The 19,316-nt window shown below is 39.6% G+C and overlaps 2 protein-coding genes across 2 annotated transcripts; both read left to right on the forward strand.

Annotated features, from left to right (window-relative positions):
- The first annotated feature begins 15,299 nt into the window (after positions 1-15,299).
- LOC130983147 (uncharacterized) lies at positions 15,300-18,486 on the forward strand. The gene is made up of 4 exons (XM_057907335.1): positions 15,300-16,533; positions 17,332-17,412; positions 17,623-17,789; positions 18,394-18,486. Exons 1-4 carry the CDS (start codon positions 15,300-15,302, stop codon positions 18,484-18,486), a joined length of 1,575 nt encoding a protein of 524 aa, XP_057763318.1.
- A 194-nt stretch (positions 18,487-18,680) lies between these two features.
- Positions 18,681-19,079, forward strand: LOC130983157 (uncharacterized). Its single transcript, XM_057907345.1, has one exon. The coding sequence runs from the start codon at positions 18,681-18,683 to the stop codon at positions 19,077-19,079; it is 399 nt and encodes a 132-aa protein (XP_057763328.1).
- The last annotated feature ends 237 nt before the right edge of the window (positions 19,080-19,316 follow it).

The raw sequence follows: 19,316 nt of genomic DNA on the forward strand, positions 1-19,316 counted from the left end.
TTCTATGACAAATGCATATGGTTAAAGCAAATTGATACATGAATGTGCACCCATTTTCCAAAATTTTTTTTCAATACAAACTTTTTCATTCACCACCAATGTTTTCCAAAAGTCCCCCCCCACACTTAAATGAAACACACTCTTCAACCTAAGCTAATCAAAGATGCAATTCAAGGTAATTCATCGTTTTCCGCTTAGAGTTGTGATGTGCTAAAATAAAGAATAATGGGATAAATAAAGCTCAAAGGGGTTTAACAATGGTAAATGGAAAGGGTAGGTCCATATGGGTGAGTGAGTTTAATACAAAAATGGCCTCAATCATGCTAAATGCAATCACAACATCAAATATTGGAAATAAAGAATCAAGCAAAACCAAGATTACAATCATAGAAGGAGCATAGCACACAATGAACAAAAATAGTGGTTGTAATGTGTAACCACACATTAAGGCTCAACAACTCACAAGGTTGTTTTGTTCTATCACCCTTCTATGTTCCACAAAAATAATTCAAGTAAGTTTAAAAACAATTTTCCAAATCAATTCAATAGAACACCCTAAAACAAAATTCTTGGAAATTTTTGTTGTTTTTCACCAAAATTATTTCCTATATGTATGTATGATGTGATGGATGCAATTTTTTCAAAAAATTCCTAGTTCTAATCCTAGTTTTCAACATCGCAAAAACTAACATGAACAATTAGGACAAAATTGAACTAGGTGCTATACAATTCACATCATCCAATCACAACTTCTATCTATAAAATATACCATGCAAAAGATGCGAAATGCAATAGATATAAACTTTGAACAAACTAAGATATATGTACGAAAAGAAAATGCAATGCAACAATAAAAAAAAAAAACAAAAAATGAAAGTGCAAAGTGTTCGGAAAAGAAATTTACGCCCTAAAAGTGGTGAATCCTCCCCCACACTTAAGCGTTGCACGGTCCTCCGTGCACGAACACGATCTGGGGAGAATGTCTCTAAAGCGCTCCGCCTTCAGTTGGCGGATGTGGGGGCTCGGGTTGCATTAAAATAGCCACGTTCAATGCATTCTCGGCATCTCCATCCTCGGTGTCCTCCTCCTCTCCTAGTTCCTTGCCGTTATGTCTCATTCTCAAAAAGAATGAATGAAGTATAATTAGGATCATAGGGCAAGTAGCATAAAAGGGTAAAAAAGGGGGGTGAAAACAATAAGCATCTAATTAAGGAAGTTTGAATAGAGGCGTGGTGTGACAAAAGGCAATGTGTGTATTCTAAGTGTGGGCACACTTTAGAACATACACATTGATTGGGTAGACCGGTGACCACAAAATCAAAAACTAATAGCCTATGTTCCTCAATTGAGTTACCTAGGTTGCAAGTAAAGCATAAGTAGAACTTAAAGCACAAGCAACCCTAGGTAACCACAAAATTTAAGTGAGTGTCTCAAAAATTGGCTATTGGAATTGTGCAAGTGAAAGTGCAAAATTTATATAAGATAGGCAAAATAAACAACAACCAATCTACTAATGAAAAGGAAACCACTTATTCATCATGAAACATAAGGAAGAAGTCACATGGTGAAGGTACTTGTTACAAAAAGTGAGAAGCTTGATAAAAATCAAGGTATATCACTCAAACAAATGCAAAGCATTAATAAGGAGCAAGTACTAGTCATGTGATGAATTTAATATGGAAATCATGATGAACAAGTAAGTTTTGACTCAAATCACTTAATCCAATGCACTTACATAATTTGTACTAGTGGTACAATCAAAACATGAGTATTCAAACCCACTAGGTACTAGTACATTGAGACAAAGTATAAGTGCATGGGTGGAAACTTCAAGCAACAAACAATCCAATCAATATCAAACAAACACTTGCAACATATTCAATTAACGAATAACTAAAGCAAAACTAATATAACTACTAAAATGAAAATGAGATGCAATGAAAGCTAAGTAAAAATAAGTAGAGAAACAAGGAAAAAGCTAGAAAAGAGAGGGGTGGAAAGGGTGGAAGTGCTTTAAGGCTTAATTGGAAGAGAAATAAAAATTTTGCCCAAAACAACACTTCTGTGTACGCACAGACATGTGTGTACGCACAGACATGTGTGCATATGCACACTAGATGAAAAGTGGGGGTGCGTCCACACAAGTCGTGCGAATGCTCTGGACAGGAGGGGTGAAAGAAGTGTGCGTGCGCACGCACAGGACACTTTTTTTTTAAAGGGATCATGTGTGCGCGCACACACGCTACCGTGCGTGTGCACAGAAGCAAATAGGGGGTGTTCACGCGCACAAGCCATGCTAATGCTCCCACCAGAGGGGTTGCAGGTTAGCGTGCGAACGCACACTCCTGTGCGGCCGCATAAAAGGCGTGAGAGTGGAGACACGTGCGTACGCACAGGTCACAGAAAACAGAGTAGCGCGCACACACAGGCTGTGCTGGCGCTGCGACCAGAGGGCATGTCAAGGTTTGTGTGGACGCACAGGCTTGTGCGGCCGCACAGGTGGCAAAAAAATGTAGATGTGTGCCATGCGCACAGGATGGTGTGTACGCACAAATGCCCTGTATCTCAAATTTTTTTTTCTCTTCAAAACTTAGGTACTAAGCCTTAGCACAACAACATATCAATCCCAAAACATTCAAAACATCACAAAATCATGATCCATATGCAAATTAACCTACTAAACTTAAAACTAAACCAATCCTAAGCTAACTAAGACAAGAAAACATGTAATAAACTAGCACTATAAATAAAGAGAAAGGGTAAGAAAGATGTTACCATGGTGGGGTGTCTCCCACCTAACACTTTGCTTTATAGTCCTAAGTTGGACTTTTTAAGGAGGCTCTTGCTAGGGTGGCTTGTGTTTTCACTCATCCTTAAACCTCCATCCCTGCATGGTCCTTAAAGCTCCTCCGGGATCCCATATTCTAGTTTCTCGTTCTCCTTCTTGCGAATTTTTATGCTCCAAGCCGGATGGACAAGTTCCCAATTGACCCTTGAAGCAACCCAACACTCTCCGGAATCCACCCAATTGTACTTCACACCATGCTTGAGTTCCAATTCTTGAATTGATTTCCTTAATGAGCCTTGGACTCCTTTGGCAACCCATACTGCCTTCTCCACCATGTACCAACCCAAGAAGGACCTTGAGTTGGTAATCCATCTCCAAAATAGCATAATGGTGGGGGCCAATGAAGCTCAAAGGTGAGATTTTCACCCACTCAATATGTTCTTGGTTGTCAACCTCTTCCTTACCAACTTCTTCCTCCCCATCACTCATATCATAACAAGGATGTTGTGAGAAGTCTACCTCCATGTTTCTCTCAAAATCAATGGGGGAAGGCTCATGAGGATCATTAAGGGGCTTGATCAAGGAGGACAAAAAATCATTAATGATGAAATCCTCCTCTTGATTAATCTCCATCATATCTCCCTTTACCTCATCTGATTCACATATTCCCATTTCTTCCTCTAGTGGAACTTTAAGCTCTAACCCTCCTTCTTTCCCTTGTGGCTCCATGCTCTCCTCTTTACTACAAGCCTTAGTTGATCCCTCACATTCCTCAAGAGGAATGCCTTGATCGGATGAGCGTAAGAGGATTAAGTGGTTTACTTCTTTGGCTGTGGTAGCCATGACTTGCCCTTGAGTTCTTCGGAATCCTTCTTGCTCTTGGAGAAAGGCTTGAAGGTCTTGATGGTCCTAGGTCAAGGGTGGGAAAGCTTCAAATTAGGGTGAACAAGAAGGTTCATAATTTAGGAGAAAAGTTATATATGTGGGAGATGAGTCATGTTGATGAGTATCTTGAGGTGGTGTGTAAGAAGGTGTATGGTGGAAGTGGTGTGATGTTTGAAAATCCTAGCTAACTTACTAATTACATTAGTAAAAAGCTAGCGTTAGTGGAAACAATAACAACTAACAACCCAAGAATTATCACTAAATGTTGGACATTATGGCTCTAGTAATCCATAGACTGCGCATCATGTACCCTTTTTCTTATCTAAAAGGGCCATAAAAAGAACATAATCCCATCAATGCAATTTCATGGAACAAATAATATATATTGTAGTACATTGCTTTGAAATGGTTTGTGTTAAATTTCAGGTGGAAAAATAAGCAAAAAGATCACAAAACAAGCAAATAAAGCTTGGCGTGCCACTTGGTGCACTGGGCGTGGCACGCCAGGCAAACATTCCAGCAAGAGAGATTGAAGAGTTCAACATGGGCGTGCCACTTGATGTCGAAGGCGTGGCACGCCAACCTCAATTGTGACTTAGGCATGCCACTTGGTGTCTTGGGCGTGGCACGCCAGGCTTAACTTCCGGAAGAGTGATTTTGAGCCCCACTATGGGCGTGGCACGCCGGGGCATATGCTAGCCTGACCGCCTCTCATTCGAATGAAGATAGCTTAAGCTACACAACTCCAAATGGGGTGATTCTAGTGCCATTAGAAAGTAGACATCCAGGTATTTCCAAATATATATAACACTTTATGATGAACACTGGAATTGGGGGAGATATTAATCCCAAAATCACAGGAAGCAAAACACGTCACTGCAGAGTTACCAGCCTGACCTCTTCATCTTCAAGGGAATATAACTTGAGTTGTAGAGCCAAATGATATGATCTTGGTGGCGTTGGAAAGCTGACATCAAGAGCTTTTCAACAATACATAACACTCTAGGGTGGACGCTAAACCTTGAGGTATAAAATGCCATTAATTCAGCATTGTAAAACCTGGGCGTGCCACTTGATATCGAAGGCGTGGCACGCCAGCTCTATTTTCATAATGGGCGTGCCAGTTGGCATTCTGGGCATGGCACGCCAGTTCAAATGGCCAGAGAAAAGATTTTGGTGCATCATTGAAGGCATGGCACGCCAGTTTTGGGCGTGGCACGCCAGTTTCACAACATATGGGGCGTGGTACGCCAGAAGTGGGCGTGGCACATCGGGCTACTTGACAGACTGACCTAGTCACCTTCAAATGGGCATAACTTGAGCTACAGAGATCCAAATGAGTTGATTTTAAAGGAGTTGAAAAGCAGACATCCATAGCTTTCCAACCATATATAATAATTCATAGTGGATATTCATTTCGAGGCCCAACCAACTCCATACTTTCAATATTGCAAAGTTGGTCACACTCCAAAGGGCAAAATCAAGTGGGAATGGCACTTGGAACCACACGCAAACTTCTTCCTGCAGCCCCCAATCTTCAACCAAGCCTACTCCAACTCTCATTCAAGCCACAATTGTCAACCAATCAAGGCCACAAGAAGCATATAGAATAGTTTATTTTCATTTCATTGTAATTTGCTTTTAATTTCATTCAAGTTTGTAATTTAGGAGAGCCTATATAAAGGCCTTAGTTTCAAAGAATTAGGGAGCTATCTATTAGGCTGGACACATTTGGATGAGTGAGTCTTTGGACCCTCCTTCCCACCGTTCTCTTCTCCTCTTCCACTTTCTTACTTGTAAATATTTTAGTTATGAATTACTAACTATTTTCATTGGGAAAGAGAGCTCTATTGATTTTCGATGGATTGATTATTTTTATTCTTCTTCTTCTCTTCATCTCTCTTTGATTTACTAGAAGGGATTTCGTTCTTCATTCTAGCATTCAATTATCTTGGAAAAGAGATTGAATGTATTTGGGTTTTATGGGAACCTTGGAAGAGGAATCATAAAACCATGCTTGAAATCATTTCTCACACTTGAGTAGGATCTGGGTTTTGGTGTTTGGATATGGTGACATATAATCCTCCCTCTACTTGGACCTATGAGGATGTGTGGTATAATCAGGGAGCAAGCATCATCTCTTCTTATGAGCAATTAGACCAAGGAATTGGCTATCGATCAAGATTTGAGAGATTGAGTCACCAAGGAATTGGGGCTCAATCAATCATGATTGCCAAGAGGTCAATGAGTTGCATGATTGAAGATGAGATGAAATCAATTAATCCGGAGAATGCAATATCTCTTGATCCCAATATTTATTTTATCTTTCTTTCTTTTATTTACTTTGTGGTTATTTACATTTTCTACACTTTACATTTCCAGCACTTTACTTTCTTGTACTTTACTTTCCTTGCCATTTACTTTCTTGCACTTTATTGCTTTCCTTTACTTTCATGTCATTTACTTTTCTTGCTGCTTATCACTAAAAATTGAATCGTCTAACTAGGACAATTAATCAACTATTGCTTACTTAATCCAATTAATCTCTGTAGATACGATCCCACTTCATTGTGGGTTATTACTTGACGACAATTTGGTGCGCTTGGTAAAGAATGGATTCATTATATGTGGGTAGTGAAATTCTGGTTCATCACTCATTTTCCCAAGCCAAGGTCATCAAAAAAATAGAGGGCATAAACATAAAATATGGCAAAATTGAGAAAATAGTAAAAGCTATGAACCATAAATGACCAAAATCAGAATTGCAACTCAAACAAACATATAAAAGTCATCAAACATCAAATTAAACAACTAGGAATCCAAAATTGCAAAACTATGTAAATTGGTAAGAGAAATGAAAAGTAGAGGAAAGTGTAGAACAAGTAATGTCATAAAAGAGGAAATTAAGGAATACTTACAATGGGAAAGCAAAATCCAAAAGCAAAACTTGAACTATAAAATTTTACATTGAAAACCTAATTAAAACCCTAATGAACTAGAGAGAAGACCTAAGCTAACTACCCTAAAACTACTTCTAAAATGTATTTTTCCTAATCTAAGATGGCTCTCTAAGCTAATGCCTTCATATGAGATGTTGCCCCCTTGATAGAGCCTTTGATTTCAGCCTCAAGCCTTCAAAACTGGGCCAAAAGGAGCCCCAAAATACGAGTGCACGTGCATTTTTAATGAAGGCACGCACTGGTACCTGTGCGTACGCATAGATGTATGCGTACGTATACTTTGCTAAATTTCCTCCTGCGCGTACGCACAGTGGGTTGTGCGCACGCACACTAGCTGAATCCTTCTTGTGCGTACGCACGCATGGTTGAGCTTTTCTCCTTTGTTTTCATTATGCTTTCTTCTTTTTTGCATGCTTTCTTCCACTTCTACCAAACCGTTCTTGCCTCTAGGACCTGAAATCACTCAACAAACATATCACGGCATCGAATGGAATAAAAGTGGGATTAAATTGCTCAATTTAAGCACAAAAATGCATGTTTTCACATTTAGGTTCAATTTAGGATCAAACACAAAAGTATGCTATATTTAGTGAATAAGTGTGAGTTTATATGATGAAATCTACTCAATTCAAGCCAAAATATCACATCAAATATGGACTAATCAATCACCAATAATACTTCTGCTTTTTCATCATTCTTTCAAGAGCCAATACACTTTACTCCAACATCAAACATGCACGGTTAATTCATACATTCAGAAATTCAATGCATGGCCACCATATCAAAATAATTAGAGACAAGTCTTGATATACTCGAAAATTATGTACTCATTACTTCTAAAAGAGATAAAAAATTTTAATTAAGTCTAATGAAATGACAAGTGGGATAGTTTATACTTATTTAACAAAAATAAACATTACTGAAAAAAATGGGAAATTTAATAGTAATCATGCAACCTAGAATTAGAAAAACAAAAAATAAAGTACTGAAATCAAGAACTTGATAGGGGGTGAAACTCAACCACCTTGTTCATGGTGGTCACTGCTCTCTTCAGAAGATGTTTTCTAATGCTTCAGATCTTCTAGTTCTCCCGCTTGCCTTTCTTGTTCCTTAACCAGTTTACACAGCATGCTGGATTGGTCTTTTTGTTCCTCTCTCAATTGATCAAGAGTGGATTGCAACTGTGCAACAGATGTCACCAGCTGAGTCCAGTATTCAATTGAAGGGATACTCTGATCTTGGGGTTGCTCAGGTGTCTTTCTCTTAGGCTGATTATCCGGCTGTTGGATCTTGTCTGGAGCTGGTCCCTTGGCATTCTCCGCACTCTCCTTGGTAATTGGGTTTTCTATGAGGATGCATGTGTCTCTGCCAATAAGGACTCCTGCCTCACTACACAGGCGGGAGATGAGATTTGGGAAGGCCAGCTTGGCCTGAATAGAGGTCGTGTTTACGAATTTGTAGAATTCACAAGGGATTATTTAATGGACCTCCACCTCGTTACCCATCATAATGCAATGGATCATTACTTCTCTCCTAACAGTAATGATAAACCCCAATTTTGTAGTTTATCGTGTGCTTAATTTGGGAGATTTTATCACCTTTTCTCACATTTATTCAATGAAATAGCATGGTTTTGTAATTCTCCCTTTATTTGTGCTTAAGTATAAAACATGCTTTTTATGACTTTAATTTGCTAGTTTTAATTCACCTTTGATTTCACTGGATGGCTTGATATGTTTGTTAGTGAATTTAGGTTGAAAATGCTAGGAATGGATTAAAAGAGTGAAGAGAAAAGCATGCAAAGTGGAGAACTCATGGAAAAATAAGGATTTGGAGTCCATTCATCGACACGCACACGTGACAGATGCGCACGCGTGGATATGAAGTCGCATGGCGACGCGTACGCGTGACATGATGCGTACGTATGTGAAGTAAAATCCAAGCGACACGCACGCGTGACCCATGCGTATATGTCACAGCTCGCATGTAACCTCATTAAAGTGAGAACGCTGGGGGCGATTTCTGAGCTTCCTGGTGCACGAAATTGTGATCATCAATGGCGCCATCAACATGGTACGCTCAATTGCAATCTCAACTCTTTATCACAACTTCGCACAACTAACCAGCAAGTGCACTGGGTCGTCCAAGTAATAAACCTTACGCGAGTAAGGGTCGATCCCACGAAGATTGTTGGTATGAAGCAAGCTATGGTCATCTTGTAAATCTCAGTCAGGCAGATTCAAATGGTTATGGATGATTTATAAATAAAACATAAAATAAAGATAGAGATACTTATGTAATTCATTAGTGAGAATTGCAGATAAGCGTATGGAGATGCTCTGTCCCTTCCGTCTCTCTGCTTTCCTACTGTCTTCTTCCAATCCTTCTTACTCCTTTCCATGGCAAGCTGTATGTTGGGCATCACCGTTGTTAGTGGCTATAGTCCCGTCCTCTCAGTGAAAATGTTCAACGCGCTCTGTCACAGAACGGCTATACAACTGTCGGTTCTCGATCATGTCGGAATAGAATCCAGTGATTCATTTGCGTCTGTCACTAACGCCCCACAATCGCGAGTTTGAAGCTCGTCACAGTCATTCAATCCTTGAATCCTACTCAGAATACCACAGACAAGGTTTAGACCTTCCGGATTCTCTTGAATGCCGCCATCAATTCTAGCATATACCACGAAGATTCTGATTAAGGAATCCAAGAGATATCCACTCAATCTAAAGTAGAACGGAGGTGGTTGTTAGGCACATGTTCATAGGTGAGAATGATGATGAGTGTCACGGATCATCACATTCATCAAGTTGAGGAACAAGTGATATCTTAGAACAAGAATAAGCCGAATTGAATAGAAGAACAGTAGTAATTGCATTGATACTCGAGGTACAGCAGAGCTCCACACCTTAATCTATGGTGTGTAGAAACTCCACCGTTGAAAATACATAAGAACAAGGTCTAGGCATGGCCGAGAGGCCAGCCCCCAAAACGTGATCTAAGATAGCATAAGACTAGTCAAAGATGAGAATACAATAGTAAAAAGGTCCTATATGTAGAGAACTAGTAGCTTAGGGTTTACAAAGATGAGTAAATGACATAAAAATCCACTTCCGGGCCCACTTGGTGTGTGCTTGGGCTGAGCATTGAAGCTTTCATGTGTAGAGACTTTTCTTGGAGTTAAACGCCAGCTTTTGTGCCAGTTTGGGCGTTTAACTCCCATTCTTGTGCCAGATCTGGCGTTAAACGCCAGATTTCTTGAGCTGACTTGGAACGCCTGTTTGGGCCATCAAATCTCGGGCAAAGTATGGACTATTATACATTTCTGGAAAGCCCAGGATGTCTACTTTCCAACGCAGTTAAGAGCGCGCCAATTGGGCTTCTGTAGCTTCAGAAAATCCACTTCGAGTGCAGGGAGGTCAGAATCAAACAGCATCTGAATCAGATTTTTGCTCAGGTCCCTCAATTTCAGCCAGAAAATACCTGAAATCACAGAAAAACACACAAACTCATAGTAAAGTCCAGAAAAGTGAATTTTAACTAAAAACTAATAAAAATATAATAAAAACTAACTAAAACATACTAAAAACATACTAAAAACAATGCCAAAAAGCATATAAATTATCCGCTCATCACTTCCCAGGCCCAAATCCAACTGATTCTAGAGACTATTTCATGCAGCATTAAAGATTGGAAAAGGGGAGAGCACTTAGTGTAGTTATAATGAGCCTTTAGTTAGTTTTCTAGTGAGAGAAGCTCCATCTTCTCTCTTGAATTAAGTTAGCATTAGGTTAAATTCTCTTAGATCTAGGTTTAATTTCTTATTCTCATCTTGTTTCTTCTACATTTTTATGCTCTAGTAGTTCAATTCTCTAGTTTATTAGTGTTAATTTCCCTTTGATGTCACTTTTATGTTTACGAATTCTCTTGTTGGATTTGGTTTTCATTTAATGCAATTTTATGTTTCCATGTCCTTTTATGTTTATCCTAGTTACTATTGTTGATTCCTTGCTCATGTTAGTTATGGGTTTTGTTAATTTTTACAAATTATGATGTTTACTTTTATTGCACTCTAGGTGTTTGAGGAAATGTTTTCACTAGATTTTGAGTAGTTTTCTTTACTCTTGGCCTAGGCCAAGGGAATTGAATGACCTTGAGTCATTGGGTCTCATTGAATTGGTGATTTGAGAACCCTATGTGATCAATTTGATAACCATTGACACTAGCCCACTACTAAGTCAATTAGTAGCTAGGTTAGGACTTATGGATTGATGTTGTGATGAGGGAAAAATGATTCCACACAAACTCGCCGGCAAGTGTACCGGTTCGCATCAAGTAGTAATAACTCACAAGAGTGAGGTCGATCCCACAGGGATTGATGGATCAAGCAACTTTAGTGAGGTGATTAGTTTAGTTAAGCTAACAGTGGTGAATTGGGTGAAATTGAAGCAACAGAAAGTAAATTGCTGTGAATTTAAAGTGCAGAATGTAAATCAGCAGAACCTTAAAGAGCAAGAAAAGTAAATTGCATCAAATGTAAAGAGAATTGGGTGTAGGAAAATTAAAGAAAGCAGTAAATCAGAACTCAGAACAATTGCAGCAAGTAAATTTGCAGAAGAGAATTATCATAAACTAAAATTTTATAACCCAAATTGATCACTGAAATGTAATAGTGCAGAAACATAAAAGTATATCAAATATGATAAGCTCTCTGGAGTCTCTAATCCTCCAAGAGAGATCTGGAGTCTCTAATCCTCCAGCCTGAGCTTTCTATTCTATTCCTACTCCTACTGTTCGTCTCATTTTCTTCACTTTTTCACCTAAAATCAATCAAACAAGAAATCAAAGTCTCACCAAAATCATAAGAAATTACATCATTTATAATAATCACTTAATTCTTGCATAAATCTCATGATTTTGTATAAAATTAATGATGTTTGATTAAATCAAGATAAACATGGAATTCCACTCCAATCACTTACTTATTGTGCAAGAAAGTGCATAAAACTTAACAAAAGCAAGGAAAAATGCTAGTTAAACTAGCATAAGATGACTTTGTCATCACAACACCAAACTTAAATCGTGCTTGTCCTCAAGCAAGCACTAAAACATGAGATGAAATGAATGAAAGCAGAAAAGTATGCATGTCCTTATTAGCAAGTAACTGAATCTGGTTCATGGGGTTTTGTGCAGATGTAATTGAAGCTCTACCTTTTTTAGATTTCAAGATTGAAATGTCCCCATGAAAGATAACTAAAGCTCCTGCTGTGAACCTTATTATTCATTCATCCTTGGTGTTTGATTTTTCTTTTGTTTTTCTGCTGAAAAGCTTATACTTTTATTCGCCGCTAAGTGTCATGTGTTGCAGCAGCTTTTTATATTATTTTTCAGTCAACACATCTTTACCACAGACACTTGGCTCACAATCCTTCCTAAGACATTGATGCCCAGCACCCCTTTGGGTCACTAAATGCATTGTAATTAGGTTGCTCTTGATAGTGAATTTTCGGTTGGTAATCCCGGATTAGTTAATCCAAGTTACCAAGTTTTGAAATACTCCTCAGAACCTAATAATCCAAACAGATCCTAACTGATGCATCACTATTTCGTGGTACATCTTGTGCTTAATTGAGTGGATTTTATCCACTATTCTCACACTTATTCATAGAATTCGCATGTTTTATATTTTCCTTCCTAATTTTGTGCTATGATTGAAAACATGCTTCTTTTGCCTTAAATTTGCTAATTTTAATCCTCTCTTTTTACCATTCGATGCCTTGATATGTGTGTTAAGTGTTTTTAGAGATTATAGGGTAGGAATGGCTTAGAGGATGGAAAGGAAGCATGCAAAAGTGGAAGGAATACAAGAAACTAAAGGAATTGCTGAGCTGTCCAGCCTGACCTATTCGTACTAAATCGACCATAACTTGAGCTACAGAGGTCCAAATGAGGCGATTCTAGTTGTGTTGGAAAGCTAACATTCGGGGATTCGCAAGGATATATATTTACCATAGTTGCCTTGTGGTTAGACGACGTGCACGCATGAAGCACGCGTACGTGTGATAGAGGCATGTGCTAGACGTATCAGAAATCGCTGGGGGCAATTTCTGGGCTGCTTTTGACACAGTTTTTGGCCCAGAAAACATAGATTAGAGGCTATAGAGTGGAGGATTCATCATACAACTTCTCATTCACACAATTTTAGGTTTTAGATGTAGTTTTTATAGAGAGGCTCTCTCCTCTCTTTTAGGTTTTAGGATTTTAGGATTAGCTTTTCAATTTCAGATTTCTATTTTGGTTTAATTAGTTTCCCTTCTACTCTTATTTATTCTATCTTTCTAGTTTATTTATTTTCCCTTTTGATTACTTTATGTTGCTATTTGGTTTATGAACTTTATGTTAGATTTGACTGCTTTATTTAGTGCAATTTGAGGTATTTCAGATTTCTGGTTTTAATTTAGCTTTTTACATTCTTAGCTTGAATTGATTAATTGGAGACACTTGAGTTATCAAACTCCTTTGTTGATTGATAATTGGAAATTACTGGTTGGTTTGGATCCCTCTAAAGCTAGTCTTTTCTTAGGAGTTGACTAGGACTTGAGGAATCAAATTGATTAGTCCACTTGACTTTCCTTTATTTAGTAAGGGTTAACTAAGTGGGAGCAATGAATAATTCTCATCACAACTGATAAGGATAACTAGGATAGGACGTCCAGTTCTCATACCTTGCTAAGAACTTTATTAGTTATTAATTTAATTTCTTGCAATTTACTTTTCTTGTTCCTTATTTCAAAACCCCAAAAATATACAATTTCATAACCAATAATAACTACACCTCCCTGTAATTCCTTGAGAGATGACCCGAGGTTTAAATACTTTGGTTATTAATTTTTATTGGGTTTGCTTTAGTGACAAACAAGTTTTTGTATGAAAGGATTCTTTGTTGGTTTAGAAACTATACTTACAATGAGAATTTATTTTTGTGAAATTCTAAACCGTCAAAAATCCGTTCGTCAAAATGGTGCCATTGCCGGGGAGTTGCAACAGTGTGCTAATTTATTGGTTGGAATTTATTTATTTGCATTTTATTTTATTTTATTTTATTACCATGAGCTGTAAGTTTCTTTCATTGAATGACGCGTTCACTGCCTGATCCGAGCTTAGCCGCATTTGATCCTGAAATCGAAAGAACTCTTTCACGTATTAGGCGAGCTCGGCGTCGGTTAGCCTCTGAGGGTGGTGAAGTGGTTATTGCCAATTCACCAGTCTTATCCGAGAGCGAATCTGAAGCGCCATTTGAGGAGGAAACCAGCTCTTCTACTACTGATTCGGTTGATTCACGTGCAGGTAATATGGCAGCACCCAGGAGGATCACTCTCCAGGAATCAGGAGCTCCAGACTTTACACTGCAACCGTATGAAGTGCGTCACCCAAATCTGGCTACAGATTTTGAACTGAAGACTGCACTTATCAACTTGATACCTAAGTTTCATGGCTTACCTGCTCAAGAGCCCATAAAGCACCTCAGGGATTTCTAGACAGCCTATTCTACTGTTAGGCATCATGGTGCAATTGAGACTTCTATTCTGCTAACGGCCTACCCGTTTTCTCTTGAGGGAAAGGCGAGGGAGTGGTACTACACTTAACATGAAGTAGTTGTTACTAAATGGGACACGCTTAGAAGAGAATTCTTAGAAAAATACTTTCCAGCTGAAGTTACTGATAGACTGAGGAAAGAAATTTCAATGATTATTCAAGGCGAATCTGAGACTCTTTACGAGTATTGGGAGCGCTTCAATAATCTCTTGGACGCATGCCCCCAGCACATGATTGACAAGTTGGTGTTGATCAGCTACTTCACACAGGGCATGAGCCTCAGGACAAGACTACATTAGATGGTGTGAGCAATGGTTCTCTAAAAAAGTACAAGACCACATATGAAGCTTGGCAACTGATCGCCGACCTGGCTGAGTCCGCTCAGAATCACAAGCACAGAAACAACCATGCCAAGGCTGGGGCAGAGGTTTCCTCTAGTAGTGAGAGTACTACCCTCACACAAACACTATGTGAGATGACCAACTTACTGAAGTAGATACACCTAAATCAACAACCTTAGGCTCCCCCACCACAACAGAGTCAACAGTTGGTTCCCCAAAGAATATATAGAATATGTGCCGATTATACTCATTACACTGATGAGTGTCCACAGCTCTAACCAGAAGACAACACCTTGGCAACTACTCATAATTTCTATGACCGCCCGAATCAAGGATATTATCAACAAGGTGACAACTACAACCAAGGTGGAAACTACAATCAAGGTTGGCAAGACAACTCCAACCAGGGTTGGAGAGATAATTCCAACCAGGGATAGAGAAACAACCACAACAGAAGAGGCAGAGATAAATGGAAATCAGAGGTGGAACAACAACAACAACAGACAGCAGCACCAAAACCAGCCTTACAGAGCACCTCACCAAAGGCAGTCCCAAGCGCCTCAGAACAACCAATAGCAGGCCCCTCAAATCACTTACCCCCCTTCTTCCTCTAATGACGAATTGCTTCAGTCTATTAAGCAGAGACAAAAGGCCATGGAGAACACACTTAGCTCCACCTAAAATGGTCTGACCTCTGTTGTACAAGCTCTTGCCTCACAGATTAGATCAATGAATACTTCCAATAATCAGCCTTCAAGCTTTAGTGGAATTCCTTCTCAACCTATACCCAACCCCAAAGGTGGAATCAACACCATCACTTTGAGGTCCGGAACTACACTACAAGAGAGGAACCATGAGGAACCAAGCTTGCAAAGAAACGCCCCAGTTGAGGACATGGTTGAAGTGGAGGATGTTGAAGAGGAAGATGAAGTACAAGACATGGGTGAAGAAGAAGCAACTCAACTAGAGAATAGCGCACTAGAAGAAGCTGCGAGTGGCGCCATTCCTATTCTATTTCCAGACCTTGCTAGGAAACCCATAAAGCAGATGAGACTAGACCCTAAACTGGTAGAAATATTCAAAAAGGTTAAGGTAACCATTCTACTTTTTGATGCCATTCAGCAAGTACCTAGATATGCTAAGTTTCTAAAGGATTTGTGCATGCATAAAGATAAATTACAGAATTTAGAAACTATTCCTCTAGGTAGTTCTATTTCTGCTTTAGTGGGTGATATACCTGAAAAATGTAGTGAACCAGGTCCATGCATGGTTACTATTACTATAGATGGTGTGAAATTTTCTGACTGTATGTGTGATTTAGGCACGTGTGTTAGTATAATGCCATTGTCTGTATATGATGCTTTGAGGCTCCCTCCTTTAAAAAAGTCAGTAGCTCGTTTTGTTTTAGCAGATAAAAGTATTATCTCTGTGGTTAGAATTGCTGAGGACGTGCTGGTGAGTATTAAGGGGCTCACATTCCCTATTGACTTCTATATTTTGGAGATGCCCCCTAATGACTCAGGAAGACCATCATCCATCCTGCTTGGAAGGCCATTCCTAAAAACTTCAAAGTTCAAGCTGGATGCCTTCTCAGAAACTTACTCTTTTGAGATAGATGGCAGAGCTGTGAGCTTCAATCTGGATGAAGCTATGAAGCATCCCCCTGAAGATCATTCCATCTTCCAATGCGACATCATTGATGAGACTGTAGCTATAGTTCACCAGGAGAAAGTAGAAGAGATGTACATCGAGCAAGATGTAAGTGTGGGGACGCCCTCTGAACTAGACGAAGACACATTACAACCATCACTAGCTCCAGATGATCAAGTGCCTAGCCATGAGCAGAAGTTGGAATTAAAGCCGCTTCCACTCCACCTCAAGTATGCTTACCTTGAGGATGATCAGAAGCTCCCAGTTATCATTGCAAGGAAACTTATTTCCCAACAGAAGGAGCAACTGCTTAGTGTGCTGAGAAGACACAAGAAAGCAATTGGGTGGAGCTTGGCGGATATAGTAGGCATCAGCCCTCAAGTTTGTGAGCATAGGATATTTTTAGAATAGGGAGCAAGGCCTGTCCGTCAATCTTAAAGGCGGTTGAACCCCACCATATTAGACGTTGTCAAGAAGGAAGTGACCAGACTGTTGGATACCGATATCATCCACCCAATCTTAGATAGTGAATGGGTTAGCCCAATACAAGTGGTACCCAAGAAGTCTGGAGTCATAACAGTGAAGAATGAGCATGGAGAGCTCCTGACAACTAGAGTGCAAAATTCATGGAGAGTTTGCATTGATTACAAGCGCCTTAACCAAGCTACTCGTAAGGATCACTATCCCTTAACATTTATTGACCAGATGCTTGATCTCCTGTTAGGTAAATCACATTACTGCTTTTTAGATGGTTATACAGTCTATTTTCAAATTAATATAGCTCCTGAAGATTAGGAAAAGACTGCTTTTACATGTCCCTTTGAAACGTATGCATATAGGAGGATGCATTTTGGCTTATGTAATGCACCGCCTACTTTCCAAAGATGCATGATGAGTATCTTTTCAGATCTTATTGAGAGCTGTACGGAAGTTTTCATGGATGATTTTAGTGTATACGGTGATTTTTTTAGCCTTTGCTTGGATAGTTTATCTAGAGTATTAGACAGGTGTGTTAGTTCAAACCTTGATTTGAATTTTGAAAAGTGTCATTTTATGGTCAAACAAGGTATTGTTCTAGGACACGTTGTTTCTAATACTGGTATTTCTATAGATCCAGCAAAGATAGATGTCATTTCTAGTTTACCTTATCCCTCCTCCGTGAGGGAAGTTCGTTCGTTCCTTGGCCATGCAGGTTTTTACTGGATATTCATTAAGGACTTCAGTAAGGTATCTTTACCTTTATCTAGACTGCTGCAGAGGGATGTTGAGTTCGAGCTGAGTGAGGACTGTATGGAAGCATTTGATAAGCTGAAGATCGCTTTGACTCAAGCTCCAATTGTGAGAGGACCAGAATATTTCCAGCCCTTTGAGATTATGTGTGATGCCTCCAATCATGCTGTAGGAGCGGCGCTGGCCCAGCGCGCAGGTAAGGATCCTTTTGTAATTGCATATGCTTCAAAGACATTAGACGCTGCTCAGTCTAATTACACTACCACTGAGAAAGAGCTTCTGGCTACTGTTTTTGCTCTGGATAAATTCCAAGCCTACTTACTCGGTACTAAGGTGGTGGTATACTCAGACCATGCAGTTCTAAAATATTTATTAGCTAAAAAAGAGTCCAAACCAAGGCTAATACGTTGGATACTGCTGCTGCAAGAATTTGATTTAGAAATTAAGGATAGAAGTGGTTCTCAGAATTTAGTGGCGGACCACTTGAGTCGCCTTGAGCACAATAAGGATGACCCATATTTGTGGAGGTGTGGTGCTGACCAGGTAATTAGAAGGTGTGTGCCCTAATCAGAATTTCAGTCTATTTTAGAGGCTTGCCACTCATCTGAGGGTGGTTGCCATTTTGGCCCTCAAAGAATAGCTAGAAAAATTTTAGACTGTGGATTCTGGTGGCCTACTCTTTTTAACGATGCTACTACCTTTTGTAAATCTTGTTCCCCATGCCAAAGGTTTGGGAATATATCCAAGAGGGATGAGATGTCCCAACAAATTATGCTATTCTGTGAAATTTTTTATGTTTGGGGCATTGAATTCATGGGTCCATTTCCAAACTATAGTGGTTAACTTTATATACTGTTATCTTCTTTGTTAGAAACCATAGTATCTGTCGCTTTGGATCACCACGAGCAATCGTGAGTGATCAAGGCACTCACTTTTGTAACAGGAGATTAGCAGGACTACTAAAGAAGTGTGGGATTGTTCACAAGGTAGCAACAGCCTACCACCCCCAGACCAATGGACAAGCAGAGGTGTCTAACAGAGAAATAAAGCGCATTCTGGAGAAGATAGTTAAGCCTCATAGGAACGACTGGAGCACCAGACTGGTTGATGCGCTCTGGGCGTATCGAACAGCGTACAAGACACCCATTGGGATGAGCCCCTTCCGCCTAGTATACGGAAAGGCTTGCCACCTCCATACACAAAGCTTTCTAGGCTGTGACGGAATACAACATGGGATTTGAGAAGGCTAGTGCTGCACGGAAGCTGCAACTGGCAGAACTAGAGACCCTTCGACTCGAAACATATGACAATTCCAGACTGTACAAGGAGAAGGTGAAAGCTGTGCATGACAAGCATATCAAGAGGAGAGAGTTTAGACTTGGGGATCTAGTTCTCCTTTACAACTTAAGGCTGAGGCTCATGCCAAGCAAGTTGAGATCAAGGTGGGAAGGACCCTACAAAGTAGAGAAGGCAGAGCCATATGGAGTCTTCCACCTGAGTCATCCTTCCTGTTCTAATTTCATCAAGGTTAATGAACATCGCTTAAAGGTATATCATGGTGAGAAGATAAAGGACAATAAGGAGCTAGAGATCTTCCTAATGGAGGATCCACCAACAGCAGAAGACTGAGCTAGTGGACTGTCCAACTTAAGGACGTTAAAGAAAAGTGCTAGGTGGGAGACAACCCACCATGGTACGATCTTTCATTTTATTCTTAGCTTTATCTTCTTTTGTTTTTCTCAGTGGCCATTCATAATTTCCACATTATTAGCTACATATTGCATTCTATATACAAAAAAGTGGCAGAAAGTTGCGTGTGAGCAGTGCAGAAAGTGTGCCAATCGCACAAGCAGCGTCACGCGTACG

Source organism: Arachis stenosperma, chromosome 1 (assembly GCF_014773155.1).
Source record: "Arachis stenosperma cultivar V10309 chromosome 1, arast.V10309.gnm1.PFL2, whole genome shotgun sequence".
In the NCBI taxonomy this organism is placed as follows: domain Eukaryota; kingdom Viridiplantae; phylum Streptophyta; class Magnoliopsida; order Fabales; family Fabaceae; genus Arachis; species Arachis stenosperma.